Source organism: Poecilia mexicana, unplaced genomic scaffold (assembly GCF_051168715.1).
Source record: "Poecilia mexicana isolate PSO_F unplaced genomic scaffold, ASM5116871v1 scaffold_2, whole genome shotgun sequence".
Classification (NCBI taxonomy): Eukaryota; Metazoa; Chordata; class Actinopteri; order Cyprinodontiformes; family Poeciliidae; genus Poecilia; species Poecilia mexicana.
Genome location: NW_028263371.1, coordinates 34433930 through 34448552, shown reverse-complemented (window position 1 = coordinate 34448552; position 14623 = coordinate 34433930). Strand labels below are relative to the sequence as shown.

Sequence of the window (14623 nt, the reverse complement as noted above, 5' to 3'; positions counted from 1 at the left end):
GAAAACTCTGTCATACTTTTATATTTTGTCTAAAATGCAACTAGAGTCAGCTTTGTTTACAACTGGACGGTGGAATTACAGTCAAATCTTGCAATGTTTTTCAGCGTTTACAATAAAAACTCTTTCCGTTGCAGTGTGAATTGTATGCTTGTTTGATCCAATGGGATATCCTGAACATGCAGGAAAGGAAAAGAACAAAGTTCTGAACGGGCATCACTGAATGTGTTTTATTTTGTTCCAGTTTGCAAATCAAACTTTTGGATTTAAACTCTACAAAATACTCCAAAAGGGCAACTTTTTATACAGCAACATCAGTTTTAATAAGCATGAAACTTTGAATCAAACTGACGGTGAAACTACAGAAAGCTGATGGCATTTTTCATACTTCGTCACCATGGCTGCTGTTTGTCATGCAACAGATGAATTTTACTTTAAACATGGCACAAACACAAAACTGACGTATGCCCATCCTTTAACAGAATGTGGTTTACAAAGCTATCTGTTCATGTGCCCAGACCACAAGCACACATCGTCTGTTTTTGATTGGTCAGTCTTGTTAATAAATGAGTAAATGAAAAGGGCCAAGTCAAGGCTGGCGCCAGCCTGAGGGTAGACATGGTGCTTTCTGAAGCCCGGCAACAGTCTCCTAGCACAAGTCAGAGAAAAGACACAGCAGAGGAAAGGATACATTCACAATTTCAAATGCAGTCAACTTATTGTTGTAGCAGGTATTCTGTTTGCACTATTGATAACCTCTATGTAACCATTTCTTTACTGTAAAATAACCAGTTTAACCTTACACTGCCCATTCAAAGATCTTGATAATGAAACAGGAACAGAACAAGAAAAGAGAACTGTTTGTGGTTGGCTCTGTTGGGATAGATGGCTGAGTTGATGATTAGTTGAGAAGATATCACCGATAGGAAGATCAGACATAGGTGACTAGTGGGGAGTGGTCACCAGTGTTCACTGGGAGACTTCAGTTCTGGGAACAGTACTTCCAGAAACACACTGTGAACAGAAGACAAGATAGGTTAGACTGTGACCAACATTTCTGCCTGTAACCATTAGACTTTACAATGCTCAAGTCTGGGTATCTTAAATCAAATTTTCTCTGCACTCATTTATTGATTAACATATTTTCATATACATGCTTGTTAATTAATTAATTAATTTAGTACTGTAATTATTTCTCAAATGATTCGAGTATCTTGATTATTAAAAATCCTCGAAGAAAATTTATTCGCCTTGAAGCCTTGTTAAATTATGTTTTATTATTTAGCACCGTGTACTGGCCGGGTCATTATTTGCATTGTGCAGCGCTCTCACTTCCACCTATGAGTTGTTGAGGAAAGCCAAGTGTTAGCAACATGTTTTCGGGGACCAATAAGTATCCTTAAAATGACTGGCGCGATGCCTGGATACGGCAGGCTTTCTTCTCCCAGAGCTGCTGCCTGGTGGCGAGAAAGAGCGCAGCTTGTACAGGTCAGTGGATAGACTGAACACTGTGGGCGACTGCGCTACAGATTATTAACTAAATGTAGCTTTACGGACGAACCGGAAAATAAATTTCATATCATCCCGGTCTCAACAAATGTGTGGCGGAGGCATCGTGGCGGCACACAGCTGGTAGATGAGTTTCTGTGTGTGATGAGCGAAGGTGTGAAATCCCGTCGCTAACCTGAGCACAAAAGCTATGAATGGCTGGGAAAGGTGAGAGTTCATCTATTAAATAGACTGAAGATGAATACAACAAAAACTGGAGTATAGGAATTTTTTATAAGTGTATTTGTGAGCCTGCCTCTTTATTATTAAATTGAATATAATTGTAATTTTTTATATAACTTTCATTCAGGTTAACTTAGAAAGTGAGCTATTATTGTTACAGGTTAATTGTTAGAGAAACTCAAATGTGAAAAATTGGACTGATGCTGACATACTATAGTAACAGAGCTGTTATTTTAGATTTACCAATATTTTATTTTATCTGATTACTCAATTAGTCAAGTAATCAGTTAAGAAGTTATAATCAGTAAGCATAATCAATAGAATACTCGATTACTAAAATATTCATTTACAGCAATCTTAATTTATTTATATTCAGTCTCATTGAACAACTTAAATCACGCTTTCATCTCATGGTTATATTTGTATTATTAATATTCAACACCTTGGATAAAGTAGCTTGTCAATAAACAATTTCCCCTTGGGGATCAATAAAGTATATTCTACTCTATAGCTGTTTCAATTCAGGTCAGTTTAAATCAATTTAAAACATTTATTTTATCTCAGCATAGAATGATATGTTGTTGTAACTCATATCTGTTGTGTTCTGTGTTTTCTGTGTAGTAATTTTTGAGGTTTTCTGTGTTTAGTCCTGTTCCTGTCCTGTCTTCCCTGTTGATTGCTCCCAGCTGTGTCTAGTTCCCTGATTACCCTCCTTGTGTATTTAACCCCACCTGTTGTCTCTGTCCTTTGTCGGGTCCTCATCAATGTTACGTCCGTTGTCCGTCGTAAGTCATTTGTCGTTTGTCTGCGGGCCATCACAGTCGAACTGTTAAGTCCTGTGTTGGTTTGTTCTTGTATTCAGTCTTCAATGTTTTCAGTTGCTACTGGTAATTAGCTGTGAGCTAACATTTCTGCTGTGCTGCCTGACCTGAACTGTTTGAGCATCTTTATTAAATTCATCATCATCTTTCAACTGGTTCCTCTGAGTTCATTCTCCCCACCACACACCGCTACATCATGACAATATCATCCAAGTATCTTCAAAGAGTCAGATGATTATGCTCTGAGCAGGAATGCTCTCTGATAGCAGTGAGTCTCAAAAAAAAAAAAATCTGAAGAGGCCTCCAGCTAAAAATTGTTGCTGTATGACAGTTTTATGACTGTCAATTATGACAGCTCAATTTCAAGACAGCAGGGAAATATATTCCACAACATGTGCTGGATGTCACCACCAGTTGTTAGCAAATATTGTTTAATCCATCTCATTTGCTTTTGCTGCTCCTGTTTAAATATCTGTCTGACCGTATGGTTAAAAAGTTGAGGAGAACGACGGGGATATGACCCATTATGACAGAAGGAAGAGATCAATTGAACTTCCTCCTTCTATCTCTGGCTACTGGCCCTTCTTTGCAGCCATTGAAGCTGCTATAATAACTGTTGTGTTATTTGGGATCATAGTTAATGTTTTATTTGAGATTTTGAGATGTTGAATTTAGCTGCTCCTAGTTGTAAAACCAACACATTGTTGCCATGGTTATGCATCATAACAACTGTCCAAATATAAAATAATTTGAGCAAAACCCTTCAGCTACACAAAATTCAAAACCACAGCAAATATTTGCCCAAACATGCAATGACTCACCAAATAAATTTTGAGCAAAAGCCTACAAAAAGAACAAATCAAAACTAAAAAAATATAGAATTACATTGTAGCATGGTGGGGTAGCTGTGCTATGTTAGATTTGACTTAAAGGTGCAGACATATTTGAAAATATTGTATTTTGCTTCTAGACTTAGACTTATTTAATTGTTGATGCACAAAGACATAATAGTGAAATTGGCAACGAAATGTCACTGCTTGGCCACCAGAGCACAGAAAAAAAAACCCAGAAAAATTACAAGTGTGTTTAAATACGTAAATATACCAATAACAATATATTGCTAAATATATGTAACTTAGCATTTTCAGACAGTCTTAGTGAGGGGAGTATTAGTGTTGAGCAATTTCACTCTAATCTCCCATTTTAGCTATTAACTATTCACTATAGTATTCACCATTAAGCTAATAAGATTAGATGCTACATAATGCTGAGTTTATAAGAGGGATACCAGAATTTAACCCAGTTTAACCCTCCTGTGGTCTTAAGAGACAGGGTCCATTGGAGGGTCCACAGTAGCCCTGCGCATTATTACAAAGGTTTTCTTTTGTGTGGTTTCAGGAACTGGCAGTCTGACGGAACAACCCCACTCTTCCCTGCTGTCCAACCATGACAGCATCATGACCATCATACTAAGACTGTCAGAAGGTTAAAATAGGGTAACACTTTATTTGAAGGGGGTTGAATAAGACTGTCATGACACTGTCATAAACATGACATAACACCTGTCATGAACATCAATAAGTCTTCATGAATATTTATGACTGTTGTCATAAAGCGTCATTCGGTAAATAATGACACTTTTAATACAAAGTTGACATTATTCAAAATGTCTTTGTTATGACAACTTGACATTAACCAAGAAATCATTACTGGTATACATTTGTTATAAAAGTATTACCGATTAAACTTTAAAAATTAGCTTTATGTAGTAATATTATAAAGCTCTGCCATGTTGTTTAGTCTTAATTTTCTTAATTTAATCGATCCTAAAGTTTTACAGCAAGATGTCTACAAAGCACTCATGAACTTAGCATTTGAAACATTATTTAACGCTGTTTTAACCCTTGTGCGTGCGAGGACTGAGGCAAACGTAGAGAACTGTGGCAAATGATAAAAGTTTTACGTGTGTGGGGTCGGTTGGTATGGACCCCATTTCTAAACACAAGGGCTAAGTAGTGCAATACACCATCTCCACCAGTGAGAGGCAGCAGTGCACGAACAGGCATGCAGTGTGTTGGTGAAGAAGAAATCTTCCATATTGTGGGGCAAACCCATAGACATAAATATGTAGACCCCTCATGGGGCCAAGCATAGACATAATATAAGGATAGACGCCTCATGCCCCGCTGTCGCCTATTGTCGCTGACGAGATTTAGGGCGGCCATCTTGGAGCGGTATACCACTCCACTCGGTCCTATGTGTTTAACAGGCACAGTGACGGATCAGCGCATTTAATCGATCATAACACGCTTTTTTGTTACTGGAAACCATATTCAAACATCTATCAAAGCTACATTTATAAACAATTGTATTATTTAAGTATGTTATTTAAGTATTTAAATATGCTTAGTGGCTAAAACAATAGAATAGGAATGGAATATTCTGATATTGATGTATAAAGAGCATATTACAAAGCACACAGCCGTTCATAATTTATTTAATAAATTATTTAGTAATATCAATACATATTTAAATAACTATACAACACAAATAAAGATTCATAATGGCACAAATAAATAATTAATACATATATATTGGCAGTTCTAGGCACAGCCAAGATACTGTGCAGAACCCTCAAGCTCCCAGGCCTCTGGTAGAGGACCCGAGCTCAGAGGATGAAAGAGACCACCCACGGAGGGTGAGAGGGGAATTTTATATATATATCCATCCATCCATTTTCCTTCACCCTTGTCCCTCAGTGGGGTCGGGAGGGGTGCTGGTGCCTATCTCCAGCTCACGTTCCGGGTGAGAGGCGGGGTACACCCTGGACAGGTTGCCAGCCTGTTGCAGGGCAACACAGAGACACACAGGACAAACAACCATGCACACACACACACACTCACACCTAGGGGCAATTTGGAAAGGCCAATTAACCTGACAGTCATGTTTTTGGACTGTGGGAGGAAACCGGAGAAAACCCATGCATGCACAGGGAGAACATGCAAACTCCATGCAGAAAGACCGGGGCCGGGAATATATATATATATATATATATATATATATATATATATATATATATATATATATAATCTCAGCTGCTTAATTTCAGCAGCTGAGATTAAGTCCAAAATCTGATGAGATCCATCCTGCTGCAGTGAATTCGTCTCTCTTTATAGATTTCTCCCTCTTCTTCCTCACATCGTGTCTTTATGAAACTTTCAAAACAAAAACGGAAGATTTGGGATGTATCTTACTAGTGAAAGAATTACATATAAATAATAGTCTTTACCACCTGTGTAAACTTTGCTGGTGAATGTTATAACACATAAGTTTTATAATATGTGTTATATTGTTTCATTTCTAATGCTCTTGTGTCATATAATCTAAGTCAATGTTAGAGAATAATTAATATTTTTAGATGTACAGAATCTCAGTTAGCCTTCATAGCGGGGCTGAACCTGTATTACACCAAGCACTGTAGCTAATATTAGCTGGTATCTCGCCGGTGGACATAAATACAGTAAAGTAATATTCTAATCACAATATATACACAATAATATGTCCATCTTACTTGTGAAATGCTGTCTGTGGAGCCCTCACATCAATAATCCATAGATCCGAACAATAATATCCCTCAGAGCTGAGGCATCGTCTATTGTTTTGATTGAGGAAAGTAGGAGTTTATACCGCTCTAAGATGGCCGCCGTATTTCCTGCGCCGGAGCAGCCAATGCGGCGTCTACCCTTATATTATGTCTATGGGGCCAAGTACACCTCGACAGCGTCCGCCATATTGAATGTGGAATATGTGCCAGTAAGCTAATACAAGTAAATGGACCGAACTTCACAAAGTGCCGTTCTACAAAGTATTTTAAGTTAATATCTGTCATTGACACATTTTCTCACATACATTAATATTTTTGGCAATCAAAGAAATTACTAAAGAGAATTTCTAACTTTAAAGAGCACAATGTTTTTATTTGATAGAAATGATTCTGGTCATTTTTATATTAACATTGATGAACAGACACTTTTACAGTGTTTAATAAAGAACATATTTACATAATTCCATAATTTAATGTACACTTAACATTTCCAGACAAGAAACAAATTATTTTCTTGTATATATTTTTATACATTATTGAGAAATGACTTTTGATTTATAAATCAGTCATTGTCAAACATTAAACTACATATTTTTCTTACTTTTTTCCAGAGAAAAAAATATTTATTACACTACATCAACTCTGCTATTGACAAAGAGTGAAAATAATTCTAACAGAGTAAATCATTCTTATTTCATTATATAAGCTACATTAATACACTAATACTTCAGATTGAGATATTTAAAAATACACAAAAAGTGAAAGAATAAAACATTTATTTATTATACTGGGAACACTGGTCACAGGCTTCAGTCTGCTGGTCACACTGGGAGAACTCAATGACTTCTGAGACGTCCTGGTTCACAGACTAAAGCCAAGGATAAAAGAGAAATGATCCAAAAGTGTAATAGAAAATACATACGATATGTTTCGTATATGTTTCCTTCACATTCATAAAAAGACATTTTCAGCATGTTGGGCTCTGACTCGTAGCATCTTTATAGCTAAATACCGACATGGAGAAGCTGAGCTGGAAACAAACTGAAGAACAGCAGCTCCAGCTCTGATCCTGACTGATCTTTCCTCACTAAATCCTCTGGTTTTTAATGAACTTCTCCTCTAACAGCTAATAGAGATAATCATACTACACAGCTCAGCTCTATAAGAAATCTGCCCATTTGTTCTCTCTTGGTGAAAACCTCCTGATCCAGTTCCTTAAGACTCCATATGCACCCTGCTTTTAACATAAGACCATGATGGAAACATTTATGGTGCACTTGTAAAGTGAGTCCAAGTTGTGCAACAACAGGGTTATCAAACCTACACATTAGAAAACAGTATAAAAACTTTAGCTGCTACACTAACAATCAGCGGTTACGTTGGGCCAATTAAACTACATAGGAAATATTTTTCGGTTGTTTAGAAACGAATTTCTGGCTGCAAAGTCAAGTAATTCTGATCTTTCATCCTTACCTGTGAAAGGTAATGCCAATAAATCCAGTTTGTTTCGTAAAACGGTTGAAACAAGTCCACACAGCACAAGACTTAAGGAGCTCCGATCGCTCTGCTGCCACATTCAAGATGGCGGACGCTGTTACGTACGACTCATCGCTCTATGAGGGGTCTAGTATATGATGTCTATGGGCCAGACCTCCTGTTTAAGAAGAAGCCGAAGTTTGATACCTAATACATATGAGGTATGTGTCTTATTAACTTTACATTTTCTTTGAGAAAATAACATTGACTATGTTCTCTTTCTCTGTAATGTTAGCTATGAGTAATTAAAGCCAATCCTACCTTGCTGTAGGTTAATGTTAGCTAAAGTTATTAAACACAATTATTTAACGTTAGCCCTTAATATTAAATATATTTTAAAGACAGGCAAATGAGTATTTTCTCTCCAATTTTAATCTAGCAAATTAAAAGCTAATATGTTAGTCAAAGTTATCCTTCATGTGCATTATTTAGCGACTTGACTGATGTGACACAGAGTTTGTGTTCTTTGCTTTGGCAAGTTTAGCCACATGAAGACCCAGGCTAGCCTAAGGACACATGGTGGGGGGGGAGAAAGTTGGCTAATGAAGACATGCTACGAGTGTGGAGGATGTAATAAGGACCAGCCACCAGAGAAAGAAGTTCCTATTTGACCAAAGAGAAAGAAGCAGATGAAATATTCCCCAAGAAAATTAGGTAAGTCGTTTTTGTGTTAATATTTTCACCATGTGAAGTGGGGTGGGACAGCCAGGTAAGAGGGGAATGGGGAGCAGGAATCAACATTCACCAGCTGAGTTAAGTTAGTTTTAGACAACGAAAACTGGTGTTAAATCTATTTATTTATTTATTTATCTATAAGCTTCTTGCAAACAACCCTAAGTTAGAGTAGAGTTTAGAATGCTCATTAAGTAAAAAGATGCATTCATGTGCCTAAAACTATATGTTAAATGAATAAAGTATTTGATCAGAATAATTTTGTTCAGCTCCAGTTATCATTCCACTTGTATTAAGAAATAATTGTATTGCACTTTATAACAACCAGTCATGTTAACTAGGCATTTGTCTGCCAGTCTACCATTCTGACAGTGAGCAGCAAGGGACATTTTTGAAATGGTATTTAAATAAATGCTGAAATATGATGACATTGTTTTTGGTTTTTGTTCTTTTTCTAAGTGACCACAATGAATTGAGTCATCACCGACTATCAGAATGTCCAGAAGAGATTCACCAAGTTTGAATTCATGAAAAGGCTTTCGCCATGATTAACTATTGCAAGAACAGCTGTAATTTCTGAGCATTTCTGGACACATTCAAAGAGCTGCTTCCAGGAAATGAAGACAAGAAGAAGATCTCCTGTTTTCAGAGCTTTACAGGAAGACTATTATGAAGGAGATGGCTGACATAAAGCAAAAAATGTTACTGTTGAAAGAACCTATTTTCTTAAGTTAAAGAATAAGTAATTCTGTTTTAGTTTTTCAATCAGCATTTCAAAGTAACAATATACTGACCAGACGTTAAATCCTCTGTTATCTTAGAACAAGTTATCTTTTGTTTTATTCCAATGTACAAAGGGTTTGTTCTACAGTTATGATGGTAGTTATAAGTAGTCCAGTGTGTTTCACTTCATTTGAGGTAAGACTTAATATCAATAACTCTGTTAGCATTGCATTTGACACTGTAATACTAAATTACATCTTTATAATTGTTGCTACTAGTTTCACTTTACTTGAGGTAACAGTTAATATTAATGACACTGTAATGATACTTAATGACATATTCATAACAGGTGCTACTTGTTCCACTTTAGTTGATGTAAAAGAAATTGTTAATGAGTCTGTTATTAAATCATTTGACCGTGTAATAAAGCTTAGTGAAATCTTTACTGGTTCTCCTACTTGTTTTGCTTTATTTCAGGGAGTGGAAATATTAATCATTGTTTTGTTAAAGCTTTTGCTAGTGTAATAATTAAATCATTATGACTACTATCATGACAAATTTATGTCAGATCATGATTTCTTGGTTAATGTCAAGTTGTCATAACAAAGACATTTTGAATAATGTCAACTTTGTATTAAAAGTGTCATAATTTACCAAATGACGCTTTATGACAACAGTCATAAATATTCATGAAGACTTATTCATGTTCATGACAGGTGTTATGTCATGTTTATGACAGTGTCATGACAGTCTTATTCAACCCCCTTCAAATAAAGTGTTACCTAAAATAGCCCATTGCTCATATTTTCAAGTAGTACTTTGGGTAATATAGTTTTAATGTACTTCAAATACTGTTGGTCACTCTAACAAAGTGACACAATGTGTCATAATGAATAATAAAAATGGCATTTCTAGTTTGAAAACAGTGCCAAACACAGATGCATGGTGAAAAGGTTTTGGCTTTCTTCACCTCTTTTGTTGGTCTTCTTGGTCTGTGGTGGCAGAGACTTCCTGAAGTTTCGCCCTGGCATACTCAGGGCAACAGAGTCTGGGCTTGACCTGGAATCAGTGGTCTGCGAGGCTGGCAGAGTGGCAGCAGTTGTCTTTACTGGAGCAGGGAGCTTCCCACAGGAAGAAATAACAGGCAACAAATCTTATGTACTTGGAGGGAATCGTGCATATAAAAGCGCTTCTGATTTTTATATACATCATATTATATTGTGATATACATAATATGATGTAGGCTGTAAATCACAATACTGGAGTAAAGTTAATTGATCTGAACACTGGATCTTACCACTTTACTTTTTCTTCTAGGATTTTTGCTGTTTGCTGAAATAACAAAAAGGAAAAGAAAAAAAACCGAATGCTGATCAGGAAGAAGGATAGGAACTGGTTTTAGAATCCACATAAGTGAGAAAATAAAGTAATATTACCATGAGGGATAAGAGTGATTTGTGAGCTCAGTGTGCTGTTGAAGGTCTTGTGCAGCTCTGCGAGGGCTGAGATCATTTTCAGTATCTTGGCTCGATTATCTGGTCTGGCTGTATCTGTACTTGTTTGTGATCTTCCAGCCATAATTCCAGCAGTGATACTTCGTTGGGTAATCTTTTCTGCATTTCTTGTCATTTTATCAAGCCCAGCTGATTTTATGCTAAAAAAACATTTCATGCATTGACTCGGATTTAATGGGGATGCTTTCGACAGGACAGATGATGCTATAGTGCCAGGTGGTAAAAGATCTGATGGTGTCCCAAACCCTGCTAGAAAGAAAAAGAGGTTACAATATGCATGCTGAAAGTTGTGTCTGAAATGTAGTAAGTACATTTAGTGAAAGGTTTAAGTAATTCTCCAAAGACATGAATTAAAACTAGTACTGTCAATCGATAAAAAGAAAATTATCAGATTAGTCACACTCTAGCACAGTGAATAATCACAATTAATCACTATGCCTGACTTTCTAAGCTTGAAATATAAATTTGCATGCAGAAAAAAGTTCCTGGTGAAACAAAGTTATAGCAATATTAAAAAAGCTGAAGTGACCAAATGAGATTTTTTTTTGCCTTGATGTGACCTTCATCTGATCTTTTCATGACAGTCTGAACACAGATCGGATTTTTTCAAAAGCAACTCAGGAACATATCAGATTTAGGACCACCTGGATATGTGGTCCTAAAGTCGATATGTATCTGATGTTTTCAGATGTGACCTCTGTGTATACCGTCAGGTCGCATAAATCCCATGATTCGACCCGAATGTCATTGATATTCAACAAATGTCACTGTGGTATGACCTGATGCGCTCAAACGGGAAGAAAAACAACAACCATGGTGGATGATAATGAGGATTAAAGTGCTGATATGCTGCCTATGGTTGGATAACAACTTTAACATGAAAAGACACGCTCCACCATGAGCATTCGTGTTTCCTCCTGCAAACACTAAACACTTCTTCGTCTTTTTTTAATGTGGTTGGCTTAGCATGTCCTCTGTGTGACATTATTGCGCCCTCTACCATACATGTGGCACACTTTCAGATCCTTTGCAATTCACACGAGAAATTATACAAATATTTGGAAATGTGAATGACCATGCAAATGAATTTGGATTTCACAAAAACTCTGAATTGTGTGTTGAAGCCTCCAGTGTGACTGTAGACTGAGTACCTTACTGCTTAAATATAATTTAAGAGGGAAAGATGCAGCCATTTGCTGATAATTAAAGATTACCATACTACATAAATAACAAAGTGATTTTTTTATTTATCTTCTCTGTGTACTGTTTTGTTCAGCTCAGCAATCAGCATTTAACCTCATGAAGAACTTTTAAAGGTAACAATCTCTGTCATGATTGGTAGTTTGGTGAGGTGAGGGAAGACGCAGGCAGACCCAGGATGAAGATGAATGGTGGTTTTAATGATAAATCCAAATGAAGTCCAACAGTGGCAGCACAGGGAAAACAGAGAACACAAGGAACTGGCAGACGACTTAGACGAACACACAACGAGGACCCGACAAGGAACACAGACAACAGGTGGGCCTAAATACACAGGGAGGGTAATCAGGGAACTAGACACAGCTGGGAGCAATCAACAGGGAAGACACAGAGACTCACAAGGGAAAACAGATCTAGACAGATAAACCTCAAAAATAACTACACAAAACACAGATCACAACAATCTCAACAATCACATGTTCACAACTTCCCAGAAGATTTTCATTGCTTTAATTTGCAGAGTTTATAATCTCTTATAATCAAATCATGATTAATTATCTTTCCCTATAACTGTATCTATTTGAACTTTTTACATTTTCAAGGAGACAGAGAGTGAGGCTCGTACCCCCTTTCCTGGGTTGATCCATTTGTTCTTTGTTCTCTCCTCCTGATGTGAACACAAAGACTATCCCCGAGACACAACCCCGAATATTAGCAAGTGCTTCTGCCTTATCCTTTTTTGAGCAATGCCTTTGTGACACGTAAAACCATCCCTCTTTGCTGGAAAATTCCTCCTTTTTTGCAATTAAAATTGTTCCCCTATAGCCACTTATACTCTGTCCTAGACAACTTTCCTTTTTCTCTCACCACATCTGAGTCATCTTCTGTTCCTTATCTTACCAATCAATACATTTTATACATTTGTAATAAAAATATAATTTAAGTGATAAAGACTTAGTTTAATCTACTTCCCAATTATTGATATCATTATTTAATATTAATTCATTATGAATATTTGTAGCATTCAATTCCACAGTTATAAAAAAAACATCAGACTGCTCACAATTTTAACTTGTTATTTAACCAATACAGCTTAGATAAACTTTTCATCATCATAACTTTTCCATGTTTGCAATTTATGATTATACATAGAAAGTAAAACATTAAAGCATTTACACAGAGCAGCTTAGCACCAACCTGGTTTTTACTAAAGTCTTACCCTGTTGGTTTTAGACGTTTTCTTGTATTATTAGTCATCAGTAAACTTCTAAAAGTCTAATCATGAACTGGTTCTACAAAATAGCCTTTGCCTAAAAGGACATAGAGATAACTGTTCCTTTTAAATATATCAGTTTTGTCTCATCACTGCTAATAAATCTAGATTACTAACAATATGCTGTCTACTTCTGTAAACTTCACTCTTTCACTGTTAAGTCTGAATCTTCATTATAGAATAAATTGGATGGTCCTAGATTATCTATTTCACACCAAAAAAATTCATAAAACCCTCAAGTTATACTAATATCATCATATCAAATACTTATTTCCTACACTTGTCCCCACCCTGGGGCTGCATCATCCTAATGTCAAATCTGTATCCCACTTATTAAAATGCGAAGACTCTCAATGACTGTTAAAATGATTACTTTCAACATTAATTTGCAAAGAATAAGACTTTCTGATCATTCACTGAAAATAATAAGTAAATACTTCATTTTAAAACATAATGAGAATGTTCTCCCTTAGAGAACATACCTACTTCCTCAAATTCTCTATTTCTCCCGTTTTATGATTTTACAATCTCCTGCTCATTTTTGCTCAAAATTTACACACAACAAAACAGCTGAATTCATTCTCTTTAACTGTATTGTGATAGTATCTTTCTGTTAATTATTTTAACTAAGGGGGACGAGGGAGTTGTCCAATCACATGACAACATCAAGGTTTCACAACTATCAGTATTTTGTAGTTATGTATCACTGTAAATGACTTTATTGATACATATATATTTATTTGTTTTTTGGTGTTGTTCATTTGGCCGGGAGTTGTTTGTTGCCTTTCAGCCAATGTTTTTGATTTGAAGGGGTTTTGAAGGAACAAGGTTGCTAGGTGATCTACACAGACTTCTGACGGTAACTGACGGTTGGCTGTTTTGGACATAGTGCAGAGAGTGAGCGAGCATACAAGTCACGGTTGAGGGGAGATAACTAAGGAATAGTCCAATTAAGGTCCAGACAATCAATTAGTTAGCGCTTTGTTGATGAGGGAACAAGGTGGGTGTTTTGATGAGTGAATTGTATTTATTGAGCATGATGTTTATTGTTTCAACATGAAATGGTGTTAATATTTGATTAACTGTCAAACAGTTGGAATACGTTTTGGTTCATTTGTAATAGAGAAATGTTACAGTTAATTAAATACATGTATTGTAAATTTAATGTTATTACATAAAGTAAGGTTTATAGGTCAAGGTAAAAGGTTAGAACCACTAAGAGTTACTAATGGTATTTTATTTGTATGTTTGTAGCTCTTACGGTGTGTTCATGTACAAAGGCTGTTGAATAAAGAAACGTGAACCATCTGTTAGAGCAGAGGTTCCCAAACTGTGGGGCGCGCCCCCTAGTTTGGGAACTAGGGGGGGCCGTGCCAGGACACGGCCCCCCATGCCGTGTCATTGCAGGGGGGCGCGGGAAGCCATCTGGATGAAAAAAAAAAAAAAAACATGAACACTGTATGTGCTGGGTTTTTACCTTAGAAAGGCCAACTCTCTGTTATTCCTCTGTCAATTTGATACAGTAGAGGCTTCCACACTTCCCATATCTGTG

At 36.4% G+C, this 14623-nt stretch overlaps 1 protein-coding gene across 1 annotated transcript in view; it reads right to left on the bottom strand.

Annotated features, from left to right (window-relative positions):
* Positions 1 to 979: 979 nt before the first annotated feature.
* urp2 (urotensin II-related peptide) overlaps positions 980 to 14623 on the bottom strand; it is a 29448-nt gene continuing 15804 nt past the window's right edge. The window contains exons 2-5 of the mRNA XM_015010214.2: positions 10521 to 10844; positions 10382 to 10416; positions 10055 to 10205; positions 980 to 1011 (exon numbers count right to left, since the gene is read on the bottom strand). Of these exons, the coding sequence (XP_014865700.1) occupies positions 980 to 1011; positions 10055 to 10205; positions 10382 to 10416; positions 10521 to 10844 (542 nt within the window). The remainder of the gene's footprint in view (positions 1012 to 10054; positions 10206 to 10381; positions 10417 to 10520; positions 10845 to 14623) is intronic.